This window comes from Archocentrus centrarchus, chromosome 9 (assembly GCF_007364275.1).
Source record: "Archocentrus centrarchus isolate MPI-CPG fArcCen1 chromosome 9, fArcCen1, whole genome shotgun sequence".
NCBI lineage: Eukaryota > Metazoa > Chordata > Actinopteri > Cichliformes > Cichlidae > Archocentrus > Archocentrus centrarchus.
The window spans coordinates 15203588-15221886 of NC_044354.1; the positions used below are offsets into that span (position 1 = coordinate 15203588).

General features: G+C 41.4%; 2 protein-coding genes across 2 annotated transcripts; one reads left to right on the plus strand and one right to left on the minus strand.

Annotated features, from left to right (window-relative positions):
- Positions 1-19: 19 nt before the first annotated feature.
- Positions 20-13307, plus strand: vcp (valosin containing protein). Its single transcript, XM_030737478.1, has 17 exons — positions 20-166; positions 2337-2448; positions 2566-2738; positions 2853-2995; positions 3110-3240; positions 3324-3455; positions 6490-6592; positions 6774-6907; positions 7164-7299; positions 9842-9954; positions 10311-10475; positions 10610-10732; positions 10831-11043; positions 11205-11513; positions 11943-12098; positions 12211-12365; positions 12725-13307. Exons 1-17 carry the CDS (start codon positions 150-152, stop codon positions 12828-12830), a joined length of 2421 nt encoding a protein of 806 aa, XP_030593338.1. The 5' UTR covers positions 20-149; the 3' UTR covers positions 12831-13307.
- Positions 13308-14142: 835 nt separating this feature from the next.
- Positions 14143-18108, minus strand: akr1a1a (aldo-keto reductase family 1, member A1a (aldehyde reductase)). Its single transcript, XM_030737671.1, has 9 exons — positions 18007-18108; positions 17330-17426; positions 17104-17223; positions 16054-16205; positions 15733-15928; positions 15607-15656; positions 15368-15517; positions 15117-15276; positions 14143-14825 (listed from the first exon to the last, which is right to left on the minus strand). The coding sequence occupies exons 2-9, from the start codon at positions 17408-17410 to the stop codon at positions 14760-14762; spliced, it is 975 nt and encodes a 324-aa protein (XP_030593531.1). The 5' UTR covers positions 17411-17426; positions 18007-18108; the 3' UTR covers positions 14143-14759.
- Between the last annotated feature and the right edge of the window lie 191 nt (positions 18109-18299).

Below are 18299 nucleotides of genomic sequence, written 5' to 3' on the forward strand. Positions count from 1 at the left end.
ATTCCACTCACGGTATAAGTGTAAAGAAAGCACGGAAACTGCTGCTCTTTCGTGTGAAATCACAGAGAAGGTTGAGCAGAGAGAACCGGTTAAGCATCTTAAACATTTAGCTAGAATTTATTTATTAATTGTAATCCAGGTGGACGACCATGGCTTCGGGAGGGGAGTGAGTATAGATATTTCCGTCTCATTAAAAAGCGCTTTAAAAAAAAAAAAAATTAACAAATACCCTTTAATTACCTTACGTTAGATAAAATACGTTAGTTTATTAAAGTTAGCGCGAATGCTAATACATTGCTAACAGGGTAGCTAATGAGGTCAGTTACTTCAGCCTCCGCACTTTTGTCCGTTGGTTGGATAACGTAACGCTGCAGTTCTAACAGTTGTAGGTTTGTCGATTAATTGTTGACAATTGTCTAGCTGTTGTCATCCACGCCGTTGTCCGTGACCGGTTAACGGTGCTGAGTGTTAGCCAGCTGTGTGACAAAGCGCAGTCATCGCTGTCGTGTTTGAATGCTAACGTTAGCTTAGCAGCAGTGCCAAGGCCACAGGCATCCACCATCACAGCGACGCATTGGCCTAGCCACCGGTGAATGGCCCGTCTTTAGATTAGGCGTCAGATTTTCATTACAGCAAATATAAATCGGCTCAGCAGATGGCATACACCTATGTTATATGCTAACGGTTTTACAAAAGAAAACGTTAGGCATCCAAATGGCTAGCTTTATAGCTATCTACAGCCACCATACAGTATACCCAAGCTAGCAGGCTAACAGTGTTGGCAACTCATTCTAAATGATTCTCAGTTTACTTGGATTCTGTTTGCTGTTAGCTGAACAGTAGTGAAATAACAGATGTAAGCGGTATGCACCCCACGGCTACGTTCGTAGCTAACGTTTGAAAAGTCACGGTACATTTGTGGTATGAGTGTTTAGGGAGGACCTAGCTGGCTAACAAAGTTTTTCTAATTCTTTTGCTGTGTCATCTGGGCTCGCTTGCTCGCCAGTCGGTTAGCTCAAAGGCTACGATTAGCGTGCTAACATGAAAGAGAAACCACACAAACTGTTCGGGACTTTTCCAGAAACGTATTAGCGATTTTACCCCCATCTGATTAATTAATTCTTTATATTCTGAATGTACGAGTGACGGTGTGAATTGTCCGTATGCATCACTAAATCACAACTGGCGAGTTGTGTAAACGACCTGTTTCTCGAAGTTGGTCATTAACACTTATAATTAAGCACTTATGTAAAGACATGAGTGTGAAATGTAACACACATAGATTTATGCCACAACCTGTAAAAGTACATTTTAATGCTTATTTCTGTTTGTTGTTATATTAGCCCACTTAAGTACACAAGCGCTCAGCAATGCAACCAAACTAAGCTTTTACTGTAACAACACAAGATGCCAACAATCAATAGTGCAAGCACTGATATCTGAGTACCAGAATGTCCAGTGTCTTGTAATGTTTGATGGATTTAGTTATGCAAGTAATAGTCTTTTTTTTTTTTTTTTTTTTTTAAGTGTTAGAGGTTAACCTTATTGACCCTTTAACACTGAAATGTATCTTTTCAAAACAAGATACAAAAAGTGTTTTGCATTTCCCCAAAGAGTACCAGAGACAGAACCAGAAACTGTAATAAGTTTCACAGTGTGCACAGTAACTTAGGAGCCGATTTCATCAACTTTATTAATGTTACTAAACCTACATAGCTCAATGTCCAATACTCAATTCTTGATGCTACTAACATCCACCCACTGCACTATGAAACATTGTTCTGCTGCTACTAATCAAATGTATTATTGTATCATTCATATATAGGTACAGTTCTACAAAGTGTAGTGTACCTTTTCTATTTTTATTTTTGTGTAATTATTATTATTGTTAGATAAATACATGTAGCATAACCTATTTATTCCTGCTCTGTTCACTCTGCTGCTGTAACAATGTGAATTTCCCATATGTGGGACTAATACAGGCTAATTTTTTCTTACCTCACATTCACTTGCTGTATGACATGGTAATGGTGAAATTTCACTTTTTTTTTTTTTTTTAATTAATTTAGTTTTCCAATTTATTTGTTGTAGGAGCCACATGTATGGAGGCTTGTTTCCACAACTGGGGAGAAATAAATTGACAGGCAGGGCTAAGTCGAAATTTTGATTTATCTCAAAATTTCAACTTACTTAGAAATATCTTGAAATTTTGAGATACTAACCTGAAATTGATTTAGGGACAGCAAAGAAAAAAAAAGAAAGAGAAATCTTCAGTAGCAGAAACAAGCTTCGACGCACAAGTAAATTGTTTGACTTTATTATCTGGCTGTCCTCAGATCCAAAAATGATGATCTAGCAACTGCAATTCTGAAACAGAAGAACAGACCCAACAGACTGATTGTTGATGAATCCATCAATGAAGACAACAGTGTGGTCTCTCTCTCTCAGGTAACTGCTTGGAAGGATTTAAGACTGTAATAACAAATTCAAGACTGTGTTCTGTCATGAAACATGCCTGTGTAATAACACTGATATTCACAAAATGACTGTTTAATGTGTCTTAAGACCAAGATGGATGAGTTGCAACTCTTCCGTGGAGACACAGTGCTGATGAAAGGAAAGAAGAGGCGGGAGACCGTGTGCATCGTGCTGTCTGATGACACCTGTTCTGATGAGAAAGTTCGCATGAACAGGGTGGTCCGCAACAACCTACGGGTCCGCCTGGGTGATGTCATCAGGTATGTAAAAGTGCACTGCAGCTTTCTTAACTGTTTTTTTTTATTACTTATTTATTTTTTAAATAAATAGACATTTGAAAAATGTCAATTTATTAAGCCTAATGTCTCCCTCAGCATTCAGCCATGTCCTGATGTGAAGTATGGGAAGCGGATTCATGTACTTCCAATAGATGACACAGTAGAAGGAATTACTGGCAACCTGTTTGAGGTCTACCTGAAGCCATATTTCTTGGAGGCTTACAGGCCAATCCGCAAAGGTGAGTACCAGTTTCCTTTATCAGAGCAGATGTTTTATTTTACTCATCCCTTTCAGTACATGTCAACTTATGGCTCTATGGAAAATGTAAATTTTCATCTTTTACTTTGCCAAGGTGATATTTTCCTGGTCAGAGGAGGAATGCGTGCTGTGGAGTTTAAGGTGGTGGAGACCGACCCCTCCCCCTACTGCATTGTTGCTCCTGACACAGTCATTCACTGTGAGGGAGAGCCCATCAGGAGAGAGGTAGGTAACAGCAATGGTACATGGCTGAACTTTTACTGAAAATAAACTGCATGAAAATGTGAACGTCTTGTTTGAACATGCAGGATGAGGAAGAGTCCCTGAATGAGGTGGGCTACGATGACATCGGAGGGGTGAGGAAGCAGTTGGCTCAGATCAAAGAGATGGTGGAGCTGCCTCTCAGGCACCCAGCGCTGTTTAAGGCCATAGGAGTCAAGGTGAGGCCTCTTTATATGCATTAAGAAACAGGTTTGGCTTTTTCTAGAATTGTTTTGTAACTGTTTAACAAAATGGGGAAAATTGGTCTCTTGCTCATTAAATTGTACAGTTACACAGCCTAAAAAGGCTAATCTATTCTAAATCTATCATTAAAAATTAAAAAGGCTTTTACAATAAGCACATTTGTGCAGGAATGACCAGTGAAAAATACTGACTACCTTTAGCCAGATATTACTGTTAATGCCATTGACTGACTTTTAGGGACTATACATCTGTATTTTGCTGTTGTACTATGCTTACCATGTCTGGTATACACTTATTATTAGGGCCCGAGCACGAACTGTGCGAAGGCCCTATTGTAATTGCTTCGTTTATTATTTTTATTTTTTTTTTTATTTTTATTTTTATTATTATTCAGGCAAATGAATTGGCTTTTTGGGGGCTTTATCATATTCAAAAACTCATGAAACTTTGCACATGCATCACACCTGGTGAAAATTTAAGTATTTTAATGGGCTCGGGCAAGGGCGCGCCCAAATGGCTCGCTAGCGCCCCCTAAACTGGAGCCCCACCGCTGTGTTTCACGTACATGAATGAAACTTCATACACATGTATATCATGTCCACGCGCACAAAAAATCCTCTTGGAGCCATGCCCTAAACCCAACAGGAAGTCCGCCATTTTGAATTAATTATGCAAATTTGGCGATTTGCAGCCCTCACACTTTCTCTAATAACTCAGAGGTTTTAGACGTTATCATCTTCATATTTGGTTTGTCTAACCTACACCCCCAGGGGAATCTAAATCTCGAAAATGGTGAGTTTTTGCCAAGGGGGAGGGGTCCTTATGCCCCTTTGACCTTTGATCATTCGCCATGAAAATTTGATTGCCTCTCATTCATACCTACATGATCCAATGTGCATCAAACTTCTCCAGTAGGATGAGGGTGCCCCCCTGAACACATACATATGACAATATTTAATATCAGTCGCAGCGCCACCTAGTGGGAACAGGAAATGTCATATTTTACACTTGGAGGTCCAGCTCCAAGGTGGTTTAGCAGAACCATCTCAAATTTCACCTGGAAAGCCTTAAGAAGTTGGACTTACTGTGTTTTCAAAACTGTGAGTTTTTGACAAAAGGGCGTGACCCTTATGGGACGGCAAAGTTCGATGATTCGCCATGAACACAAAAATGGCTGTAACTCAAAGCCAACTTGCCCAATCTGGCTCAAACTTCAGTGGTGTGATAAGCATGCTGCCCTGAACACACTCATATGCATAAAGTCCATAAACGTTACAGCGCCGCCTAGTGGCAGCTCGGAATATCTTAAAATAGCAAGTTTTTTGAGTAGCCCCGGAGCTACGTTTTCTCTACATGTATGAAAATGTACATGCTCGTGTAACATACTAAGACGTACAAAAAAGTCTCTTGGACCCATACCCCAAACCCTACAGGAAGTCGGCCATCTTCAATTGAAGGTGTCAATTTTTGCGATTTCCACGCCTGCTATTTGAACGAACTTGTCCTAGGGCATTTCACCCAGTGACACCAAATTGGCTCCAGATCATCTACACAAGTAGCCCATCAAAAGTTATTCAGGGTTTTGTAGAATATTGAACGGTGTTGCCATGGCAACCCTCTGAATTTGGACTTTTTTCAATTTCAAATTCACAGAGATTCTAAACATCAGCCCCTGGGCTGTGCTTTCTCTATGTACCTGAAAATGTGCCTGCTGATGTAAAATGCTAACATCTACAAAAAAGTCTCTTGGACCGATAGCCGAAACACAACAGGAAGTCAGCCACGTTCACTTTAAAGTGTCATTTTTGCAGCATTTTTCGCCTTTTCCAGGCCTTTTTGCCTCAACTCCTCCTAGGGCATTTGACCCAGTGAGACCAAAATGGCTCCAGATCATCCACACAAGTAGCCCATCAAAAGATATTCATGATTTTGTAGAATATTGAACGGTGTTGCCGTAGCAACCCTCTGAATTTGGACTTTTTTTCCATTTCAGGCCCAGATAGGTTCTAAACATCAGCCCCAGGGCAGTGCTTGGTCTGTGTACCTGAAATCGTGCATGCTGAAGTAACATCCTAAGACGTACAAAAAAGTCTCTTGGACCGATAGCCGAAATCCAACAGGAAGCCTGACATGTTCTAATTAAGGTTTCATTTTTGCAGCATTTCTCACATTTTTCAGGCCTGCTATTTGAATCATCTTCTACTACAGCTTTTCATCCAGTCACACCAAAATGGCTCCAGATCATCTACACAAGTAGCCCATCAAAAGATATTCATGGTTTTGTAGAATATTGAACGCTGTTGCCGTAGCAACCCTCTAAATGTGGGATTTTACTCATATACCACAGTGCACCAAATTGTTACATCTCTGACATACATTGTCCGATGTGCCTCAAACTTCACAGGCTTAATGGGAGGGTAAGGGAGACCGGACACACCCCTCTATCAGCTTTGTTTCACACTCATAACGCCACCTAGTGGCAACAGGAAATCAGTAGGACACTGATACTCATCATCCTATGGTCATTACAGTTTCATTGATGGCTGCAGGCATTACATAGAGCATTGTGACATATTAATTAGTGGGCACTCACCGACGCCACCTAGTGGGAGCGGGAGACGATCGACGCGAAGTACGGCTAGCCTGCTGAGCCGTCAGCAGCCGGGTGAGCCAGCTACTCTCTCGTCTGCGAGAACCTCCGAGCGCGGTTCGGCTGGAGCGTGCCACGGGTCGACGCGCGGCTTGGCTGGAGCGCGCCAGGGGTCGACGCGCGCCGGGTGCGAGGGCCCGCTCATCGCCGCTTGCGGCTTTAATTTTTATTATATTTTTAACCAGAGTAAAGTAACAGTGCTTTCAATTTTGTTTTGCTTAGTTTCAGTTTGTTTAATGATGTAATGGGTGACTAAAAGTTCAGAGAGATTCAGTTTATCATTTTTATATCAATGAAATTCTTTTGATTCGGGGGGAAAAAAATGACTTAATCCCCCCCACCCCCTCTCCTGTTTACAGCCGCCACGTGGAATTCTGCTATATGGACCCCCTGGAACTGGAAAAACTTTGATTGCCAGAGCTGTGGCCAATGAAACAGGAGCTTTCTTCTTCCTGATTAATGGTATGAACATTATCCTGTTTCTTCAATGCAGACTGATTTGTAGTCAGGCCGGTTTGCTGGAGTTGGTTTAGATAGCGTTGTTGATTATGTCTGATTGATTTAAATGAGTATTTATCAGATTGCTATCAGTAGTTGATACTATATGCAGGGTTTCTTCACAAACTGTTTGGCTGTGTCTTAGGCCCTGAGATCATGAGTAAGCTGGCTGGAGAAAGTGAGAGTAACCTGAGAAAGGCCTTTGAGGAAGCTGAAAAGAACGCTCCTGCCATCATCTTCATCGATGAGCTTGATGCAATTGCTCCAAAGAGAGAGAAGGTAAGAGAGAACTGAATGGGTAGCTGAATAAACACACATTATCTGGTTTGTTATTTGAGTGTTGTGAAATAAATGCTCCAGTGTCTGGACCTTTGTGATGTTCTTTTTAGGTTATTTTTGCTGCTTTAAAAATCTAGCTAACGGGATCATCTAACCCCTAACACTGTCCTGTTCACTACCTGATTAGGTGCTCTAATTCAGTCAACACCATCATTTTTATATGGAATTTAAAATGTCATTTGTTTCCCTTTTATAGACTCACGGAGAGGTGGAGAGGCGCATTGTTTCTCAGCTGCTGACTCTTATGGATGGCCTGAAACAGAGAGCTCACGTTATTGTCATGGCTGCTACCAACAGACCCAACAGCATTGATCCAGCTCTCAGGAGATTTGGTAAATTATGTTTAAAGCTTGTATTTGATCTTTAGTGATTTGAACCTGAAGAAACATCCACTTCATGAATTTGTTTGTATGTGCATCATGAAATGTTAAGTCAACAACACACCATGAGGAGGAATTTAATTGTTATTTCTCATTGTTGTCACTAGAAAACTCTGAAGACTAATGTTAAATAACATTTAGGCTTGCATTTAAGACTGTTAAAATGGTGTGAGTGTGTTTAATGGAGAACTCTTTAGTAACTACATACCCAGCTATAATTAGGGCCCGAGCACGAACTGTGCGAAGGCCCTATTGTAATTGCTTCGTTTATTATTATTTTTTTTTTTTTTTTTTTTTTTTTTTTTTATTATTATTATTATTATTATTCAGGCAAATGAATTAGCTTTTTGGGGGCTTTATCATATTCAAAAACTCATGAAACTTTGCACATGCGTCACACCTGGTGAAAATTTAAGTATTTTAATGGGCTCGGGCAAGGGCGCGCCCAAATGGCTCGCTAGCGCCCCCTAAACTGGAGCCCCACCGCTGTGTTTCACGTACATGAATGAAACTTCAGACACATGTATATCATGTCCAGGCGCACAAAAAATCCTCTTGGAGCCATGCCCTAAACCCAACAGGAAGTCCGCCATTTTGAATTAATTATGCAAATTTGGCGATTTGCAGCCCTCACACTTTTTCTAATAACTCAGAGGTTTTAGACGTTATCATCTTCATATTTGGTTTGTCTAACCTACACCCCCAGGGGAATCTAAATCTCGAAAATGGTGAGTTTTTGCCAAGGGGGAGGGGTCCTTATGCCCCTTTGAACTTTGATCATTCGCCATGAAATTTTGATTGCCTCTCATTCATACCTACATGATCCAATGTGCATCAAACTTCTCCAGTAGGATGAGGGTGCCCCCCTGAACACATACATATGACAATATTTAATATCAGTCGCAGCGCCACCTAGTGGGAACAGGAAATGTCATATTTTACACTTGGAGGTCCAGCTCCAAGGTGGTTTAGCAGAACCATCTCAAATTTCACCTGGAAAGCCTTAAGAAGTTGGACTTACTGTGTTTTCAAAACTGTGAGTTTTTGACAAAAGGGCGTCACCCTTATGGGACGGCAAAGTTCGATGATTCGCCATGAACACAAAAATGGCTGTAACTCTAAGCCAACTTGCCCAATCTGGCTCAAACTTCAGTGGTGTGATAAGCATGCTGCCCTGAACACATTCATATGCATAAAGTCCATAAACGTTAGAGCGCCCCCTACTGGCAGCTTTAAATATCATAATATACCATGTTTTTTAGCTAGCCCCTGAGTTACATTTTATCTACAGCTCTGAAATTTTGCACACTCATGTAACATCCTAAGACATACAAAAAAGTCTCTTGGAGCCATACTCCAAACCCTACAGGAAGTCCAGCATCTTCAATTGAACGTGTCAATTTTTGCCATTTTCAGGCCTGCTATTTGAATGAACTCCTCCTAGGGCATTTCACCCAGTGAGACCAAATTGGCTCCACATCATCTAGACAAACAGCCCATCAAAAAGTCAATCAGACCCATGCCCTATTTTGCATGCTGGAGCCGTGACCACACCCCCAAATATTCCATTGCGTCTATGCCGAGAGCAAAAGATACCTTTTCCTATAAAAGAATTCAACTTTCTAGAGACCCATCACGATCACAAAACCTCCGAGTGCGGCACGGGTCGACGAGCGCCACAGGTCGACGCGCGCGGAGTGCGAGGGCCCGATATCACCGCTTGCGGTTTTAATTTTTATTTTATTTTTTTTCTGGATAATACTCAGAGGCAGTGTTAGATTATTTTCTGGGGGGAAAAAAGGTTTTACAGTTTCTCTTCAGGTGAATTCTTTCAGCTTAAAGCGTTACTTAAATGGGCTCTTGCACTAGGTTATTCCATCTGCTTGAATGCCTCCCAGAGCCATGTTGTTACTGATTTTAAAACTGCTGGCTTGTGTTGATTTTTGTGGGGTCTGCAGTTCATTGGTGGCTCACTTTTTCACAACTCTGCACTTCAGTCTGTCAAAGCTGTCAGTTGCTTCTCGTCAGAGGCTTTTCAGAAAGCCAGCCATAGATGTTGTTTAACCATCAAATAATGATACTTTGTTAAATGTAATGATTCTTGCCTGCTGTCTTAAGTCTGTTTTTTGTTTAAAAACATTTTGTTTATGACTTTCAATTATTTATGATGTGAGGTATTTGTCAGGAACAAAATGTGCTCAATAGGAAGTTTAGATTGGCTGTTGCAATGCGAACACAACAGTCATGACATCCCAGTTTCAAAAATAATGTATGCACCAATGCTGCCTCACTGCTTATTTTATTGCACTATATATATATTTATATATACATATATATATTTTTTCTTTATTTAAATATATGAACATCTAGTTGTACATTATGATTTTAATTTTAGTTGACTTTAATGACCTTGTGTGTGTGGTTTGGAGTTTTTTTTTTTTTTTTTTTTTTCCTCATTAAATCTAATACACGTTTGAATCCTTGTCACTTTCAGGGCGTTTTGACAGGGAAGTGGACATTGGTATCCCTGATGCTACTGGCAGATTGGAGATTCTCCAGATTCACACTAAGAACATGAAGCTGGCTGATGATGTTGACTTGGAACAGGTTTGTACACACTGCTTCTTTGAAGGATAGGTACAAACGTGATTTTTGCCTGTCTCTTAGAACTAAAACAGCACCAGATGTTTCAAGTAATTGTGTAACTAATGTAAAATTGCTGTTATAATACCAAAGTGCTTCATTCACATTACTTAGTTCTCAAGTTGACCTTTGTGACCATGCTTGGTCTAGCATTCCAGTGTATTAAAGTTGTTCGTTGTGACAGACATAGATTATCAAGTAGCTGAGTTACATAAGGCCGCAGGTTTAGTTTTTGGTTTTTTTTTGTCACATGAATGGTACACTGCTTGGAAACCTGGGGAAGAATTCTTAAGTATTGAGCTTTTTGTATCTAATTTTAGGTAGCCAATGAGACTCATGGGCATGTGGGTGCAGATCTTGCAGCTCTCTGCTCTGAGGCTGCCCTGCAGGCCATTAGGAAGAAGATGGACCTGATTGACCTCGAGGATGAGACCATTGATGCTGAAGTCATGAACTCTCTAGCAGTCACCATGGATGACTTCAAGGTAAGAGATCTAATATGGCCTTTGGCAACAGTGTTACTGTCATGCATCTGAGAGTCTGGTAGATGGATGTCCACAGCAGTTCCGGCCAGAAATTGCCTTTGGTGTCAATACTAACACAATCTACTGTTTTCCAGTGGGCTCTGAGCCAGAGCAACCCATCAGCACTGAGAGAGACTGTTGTTGAGGTTCCTAACATCACCTGGGAGGATATTGGAGGTCTGGATGATGTCAAGAGGGAGCTGCAGGAGTTAGTGCAGGTATGAGCTATTTTTAGAAATGTTTGACACAACTAATACATCATAAACTACTTAGTGTTGTTTTCAACGGTTTTCCCCCTTCCCTGTCCTTAATTTAGTACCCAGTGGAGCACCCAGACAAGTTCCTCAAGTTTGGCATGACCCCATCCAAGGGTGTGTTGTTCTATGGTCCCCCTGGATGTGGTAAGACTCTGTTGGCTAAAGCCATTGCCAACGAGTGCCAGGCGAATTTCATTTCTATCAAAGGACCTGAGCTGCTCACTATGTGGTTTGGAGAGTCTGAGGCCAACGTCAGAGAGATCTTTGATAAGGTGAATCTTGGTAGGATGTCTGTCATAGCATTTGGGTGTCAAAGCATTTCAATGTTGTATCTGATAACAGAGCGGCTACACTTCAGGTTGGTGCTATACAGGATTGGACTGATTTCTTCTTGTATTTAAGACCATTTTGTTTGTGCATCTTCTACTTGTAGGCTCGCCAAGCAGCCCCATGCGTTCTCTTCTTTGATGAGCTGGACTCCATTGCTAAGGCCCGTGGCGGCAACGTGGGAGATGGCGGTGGAGCTGCAGACCGTGTCATCAACCAGATCTTGACTGAGATGGACGGAATGTCGAGCAAGAAGAATGTCTTCATCATTGGAGCCACGAACAGACCAGACATCATCGACCCTGCCATCCTGAGACCTGGCCGTCTGGATCAGCTCATCTACATACCCCTGCCTGATGAGAAGAGCAGGGTCAGCATCCTGAAGGCCAACCTCCGCAAGAGCCCCATCAGCAAGGTGACAGAGCTGCTACTTTCTATTCATACCACTCACACCCCTACTTACTTTTTGGTTTCTGCTTGGTGTGGTTTCTCTAACATCAATAGAGTACCATATAGTTAATGAGAATTTTTTTTTAACAAAAAGATTTAAAATTTGCTTCTATTTACTTCAGGATTGCTTATTGGAACCATGACCAATATTAGGAAATGGTCATATTCTGATTAACACTTTAGAATAAAAGTAACACATAATAGAAATATCGCCTTTGGGGTTGCATCAGGAAGGGCATCCAGTTTCAAAACTTTGCCAAATTAAACATGGGGAGCTACCTGCTGTAGTGACTCCCTGGTGACAAGGGAGCAGCCAAAAGTGGCTAAATAACCAATAGGAAAAAACTGTAATTATAACTGAGTCAAAATCTTACACTGTCTTTTTGTTTGATAGGATGTGGACTTGGACTTCCTGGCTAAGATGACTAATGGCTTTTCTGGAGCTGATCTCACAGAGATCTGCCAGCGAGCGTGTAAACTGGCCATCAGAGAGAGCATTGAAAACGAGATCCGCAGAGAGAGGGAGAGGCAGACCAACCCATCGGCTATGGTCAGTACTTGTTGTATCTCTTTTTTCACTTTTTCATAACTGGATGAGCATCTGCATGCTGCTGCAGTGCTGCTGCCGCTGATCTCTCATGTTTGACACTTTGTTTTCATAGGAGGTGGAAGAAGATGATCCTGTACCAGAGATCAGGAAGGACCACTTTGAAGAGGCAATGCGATTTGCCCGTCGCTCCGTCAGTGACAATGACATTCGCAAATATGAGATGTTTGCTCAGACACTGCAGCAGAGCCGTGGCTTTGGCAGCTTCAGGTACTTTCATTTTATATTGAGTGTTGAAGTCATGTATTTTAAGATTTGCAGAAAGGCACCATTAATAAGGATGTCATTCCTTCTGTTTAAGTATGAAGCCCAGTTCTGATTGGTTGTACTATAATATGACTAGTTAAGTACGAGGACTTTTTCAGATGAATCCCTTCATTAAACACTAGAGCTGAGTCCACTTTTATTTAAAAAGAAAAAAAGATGTATAGTATTTGGAAAAGTGTTGCCATTGGTAGAATTTCACCACTCACTCACTTCCACTAAAACAGTTGTTACCTCTGACCGAAACATTGGGACCTCCATAACCACAAAAATAAATGGATATGTAACGTTGTCTTTTCTTTCAGGTTTCCCTCCAGTGCTGCAGGCGGCAGTGGTCCAAGCCATGGCTCTGGTGGAACTGGCAGCGGTCCAGTGTTCAATGAAGATAATGATGATGACCTGTACGGATAAACATACACTGCCCCACAGTGGTCAGTATTGGGATCACACCTGTACAAATCTCACCAGATTCCACATTTTTAGGACTTTGTGCTTCTTTCATGTGTTCCCTTTTTTTTTTTTTTTTGTATGATTTTTTTTTTTCTTTTTTTTTTCTTTTCTTTTTTTTCCCCTTGGAGAAAGCATGTAGCTGCTTGGTTTGCCCTGGCTTTGATGTGGGTGGGGTAAGGGGATGTTGGAAATGGAAGGCGAGAGACTGACTGCAGATTTCTTTTCCTGGGGTGGGGGGGTGATGTTTGAGTGGCCTCATTCTCAGTATATCACAACCAATGTGAATGGCTATAGTGATGGGATTCTATGCTAGAAAGAAAAGAGAAAAAAAAAACATATTGCTAATGACTTCCTCTTTTTTTAAATAAACAGTAGCATATAATGTATTACGAATTTGTCAAGGTTATGTTGTTGGAAAATAAAACTCACGAAACAGAACTGTTGTCTTTTTTTTTTTTTAATTGATACTGTATATTAGGTATTGCAAAATGAAATAAACACAAGTTTGATTTGGCACAGGGAGATTAAAGGGTTGCAGATTTACTGTAATTGGCATTTGATACTTTCATTTTTGCCATTTATCTTTACTGTCAGAGAAAGGCATAAAACTGGGGGAGAGACGGCACACAACAGTCATTTGTGGTAAAATGAGACGATTGTGCAATTTTTATACCCGACACTAAAGATGTCTTTACAGAGCAATGCCTAGTTAATTAGTTGTGAACAGCTGTTGTCCTGCAGAGGTGCTGCCAGCAGAGTGAAAGCATGCAGACCTGTGATCAGTAGTACTATCACTGGGCTACAAGGCAGTTCTGTTTTTGTCCACACAGTGTCACTGTGGACTGGACTTCTTTTTGTTTGTTGAAGACGTTTCACCTCTCATCTGAAAAGCTTCTTCAGTTCTCAAACCAAATGGTGGAGAGACCCAGGTATTTAAACCCCTGTGGGCGTTGTCCCCTGGAGGTGGTTATGACCCTGTATTGGTCATGTGCATAATCACATGTGCCAAGGTGTGAAAGGAGCCGTGGGTCATTGCAATCAGTGGTTTCAGATGAAACCAATTTAGGATTTCGCTCCATTGTTTCACGTGACCTATTGAGGTCACTGGAACAATGGTGTGAAGGGGGGGCTTGAGATGTCTGGGAATGGAGCTCAGGACAGCACTGTAAGTAGGGGAAAGTTGGTGACGTAATCCACCTCCTCTGTTCAATGATGGTTACAGTGGACATAGATGGCTTCTTGTACTCCTCTTTCAAACCATCTGTCTTCCCTGTCCAAAATCTGAACATTGGCATCCTCAAAGGAGTGCCCTTTTTCCTTCAGATGCAGATGTATAGCTGAGTCTTGTCCTATCGAAGTGGCTCTTCTATGTTGTGCCATTTGTTTGTGAAGAGGCTGTTCGGTTTCTCAAATGTAGAGGTCCGACCACTCTTCACTGCACTGGACAGCATACACTACATTTCTGATCATGTGTTTGGGGGTTTGTCCCTGGGATAAACCAGTTTTTGCCTTAGGGTGTGACTTGGTTTGAAGTATGCTGGGATGTCATGCTTGGAGAAAATTCTTCTGAGTTTCTCTGACAAGCCTGCCACATAAGGGATGACAATGTTGTTCCTCTTGTCATTCTTGTTCTCCCTAGTTTGTGTTTGATCTTTCCTGTGCATCTTGGTTGATCTGATGGAAGCCCAGTTTTTTTCAAGCTCCAGAGACTACTATGACCTGGATGACTGAGAACCTACACATACAAGCTCCTTTATTTGACATTCTCAGGGGGAAAATATCTTCAATTTTCACACATGTAGTCATAATAATAACTATAACATTATTTAGTAATAACTGTTTTCACCATGAGACCATTTTCAAAAAGTAAACATCACATTTGTTGTAGACTCAGTAAGGATCATGGAAAGGGAAATGAGGATGTTCTGCATCTCTCCAAACTCTCTTGCCGTCTCTCTGTGGAAAGAAATGCAAATTACAATAGTTTATATTTTAATAATGTGTCTAATAATGTACAACTGCATCCGACTGATGTCAAACACCTCACTGTAAACCTCTAAGAAACTGATTAAATCAAAGACAAGACAATGTCAGCTGTGAGTCTTCATCAGAGGGAAACTAGAGCAGTTAATGCTTTCTGATCAACCTTTGTTATCTAAACACCTAAATATTCAGGCTCTGATGGCTGTCTGTGGGGAAGAAGCAGTTCTGAAGTGCTTTTAGGTGCCATGGAGATCAGTGACTCACCTCGACTGTTGGAACGATGAAACGCTTGTTGCAGTTGAAGGATTCAATGAGCTTCATGTCTTCTTCTGACAGGGAAAATTCAAACACGTTCAAGTTCTGCTCAATCCTGGAAGGTGTCACACTTTTGGGGATACACACAACACCCCTCTGAATGTGCCATCTGCAGATGTGTCATGTTATTAGTCAATAAATGGAAGAAACTGTAAAAGGCGTCACTGGTATTCGTGTTACTGTGAGTTTTCCTGCTTTACCGGAGCATAACCTGGGCTGGTGTCTTTTGATATCTCTGGGCTATAGATCCCAGTCGAGGATCTGCTAGCAGACTTGGTTCATCAGCTGAGGCCCAGGGTCTGTCTCCACTGCCCAGAGGACTGTAAGCTGTCACACAAACTCCCACTGAGCTGGGAGGTATGAGGCCTGTTAATTCAATACAATACTAAGAAAAAAGGGCTACCACTTTGATCATATGGTAAACAGGCATCACACTAACCGACAGTGTGAAAGGAGATCTGTTTGAGACAAATAAGGATGGCACTCCACCTGTAACACAGACACAGTTTTTAAGTTACAGGTTACTGACTTTCATATTAATGTAGCTGACTCTCCATGATTGCACCTGGTTTACTACAGGTTTATGCCTGGCTATGCTGATGATGTCATCAGTCTGTCGGGCGTTGAAGTTGGACAGGCCTATAGCCTTGACTAGACCTCTGTCTACGAGGCTCTCCATGGCAGTCCAAGTATCCTTGTAGTGTGTGTCAGAGTAACAAATACTTCCATCTCCCTTTCGAGGCATCAGCTCCGTCCCCCTCCTGAAATGTCCACACAGAAAAGCTGCTTCAGGTAAAGTGACATAGATTTTCAATTTCACTTTGATCTCTGCACAGTTATGGCCAGGTGGTGACAAATTAACATTACTGAGTGTGCAGTTACTCACTGAAATGCCATGGGCCAGTGCATGAGGTAAAGGTCCAGGTAGGAGAGACCAAGGTGGGCCAAACTGGTTCTGCACGCCTCTTCAACATCCTCGGGGTCATGCTTGGTGTTCCACAGTTTGGACGTCACAAACACCTCTTCACGTTGCAGAGCCTGAAGGAGAAAGTACGAGTATACAAACCAATGACTGCACTACACAAGGAAAGACTTTGACACGGTAAATTCCAGGTGGTAACAACTTTGAACCTGACGGTAGCAAACTCTAGAGTTTAACCCATGTTAACCACTTCTTAGAAACCTTTATGCTGATAAAGTGATTTGCATACGTTCTTTTTGAGAAATATCGCATCATTGGGGCTTCAAACATCTATTAGAACAAAACCATGAGAGAAGTAGAGATGAAGATTCTTGGTGGAGTTTCCTAACCTCAGAAATGTAACTAAAGCTGTCAGAAATCTCTTACCACACAGTGGCAATCAGGTGCAAAAAAATAAATCAATAAAAATGAACAGGCAACTTCGTGCCTCATGGGTAAGGTAAAGAACACTAAACTGGAAATATTTATCCTTTTTTATTTGAATGTCAGTAGAGCCACAAAGCCAGCTGATTGACAGAACTGTACGATCCCTTTGGGGATGCATTACGAAGGGCATCCAGCATAAAAACCTCCAAAATCAAACATTCAGAGCCTAAAGTAACCTCTACTGTACGTTCTACATTCAGTTGCAAATAATTGCACTGCTTTTTGGAGCTTCAGACCCTATCACATGGTCCAGCAGATAGAGTTTGCTCAATGAAGTTTTTTTTATTATGCTGAAGCTCAGTTTTAAAGTTCTGAAACAAGCAAGCACGTGGACCTTAGGATTTCTCTGATAAGTTCAATATTTACTTTTAATTTTTTTGGCTAAGATGAGATTGATTAGAGAGTCTACAAAAAATAAATAAATAAGTCCCAGTATACATTTTCATGGCAAGTGACCACACCTGTTATGGCTAAAGTGAAGTGAATAAATGTACCTGGAGCTGATTAAAAGACCGGAGAAAAGCTCACCTTTCCTGGACCCACCCAAAGAGCCAGCGCTTCTCCAACCTCTTTCTCATTCCCATAAGCAGCAGCGCAGTCAATGTGTCTGTACCCACACTCTAAAGCTGTAAACACTGCCTGCTTCACCTGAAAACACACGGAGACAGATGTAAGCTTTCTTTATAATTGCACCATATCTAAAAACATTGTAGGACTTCACCAACAAAGTTTGTATGAATGTTTATGTCCCTACCTGTCCCGGAGCACTCTTCCACGTGCCGAGTCCAACCATGGGCATCCTCTGCCCCGTCAAGAGAGTCACAACAGTATTCATGTTCCAATTCTGAGAACTTGACAAAGAAAAGAAAAAGAAAATGAGTGTGTGAGATCTTCACTTGTGAGCTCATATGAAGCTTAGTCATCATGACTAAGTCCTAATACTCAGTTACTGATTAAAACCCATGAGTTCATTAACTCTGCACTACAGCAGGGGTCATGTGTATGAATTATTGACTTTACGTATGCAAATGCCTTTTAAAAGCCGTTCCCATGCTTGCTGACCTACTTTTTTGTTGTTGGTTGTACTTTCACCCTCTGAGCTTAAAAGTGTGCTTAAGTGGAAATATAAACTCTTTGTGAACTCTGCCTCATTGCTAGAAATGGCTGATGCGGCTAGATGGCATTCGTCACAGTGCAGTGTTACTGGAGCACATTTCAGACAGCCTTCTCATGGTTTACTAATGGCATCTTTTATCCTTACCGTGTGGGGCACGCACACAGACTTTTGCTCATCAACCACTGCAGTTGTTTCACATGATCTCTTAACACAGCTAATCTTCCCTGACTTCATTCAGACCCAGCTGCAGAACAAATTGTCAAGTAATCATCACACACAGCTGGCATTTGAACGTGAAGTATTTCTGCTCATACCTGGGATCTCTCTAGTAGACGAGTGTTCAGCTGAAGGTTCTGTCCAGCTGTATTTTAGCACGCTGAGATCAAAGTCCAGCTTCATATGTTTATCTGTAACTGACACTGATGGGAAATGTCCAAATTCCACCGTGCTCACTGTTAAACATAGATGACCAACGTCACTAAAGACTGATTGATTTGTTTGGAGGAGCTGCTAGCACATCAGTTTTTATGTGCACATTAAAATCAGAATTTTGAAACTTGTTTTGGTTTCATTCTTATTTAAGAAAATTCTGGTTATTGATGATCCT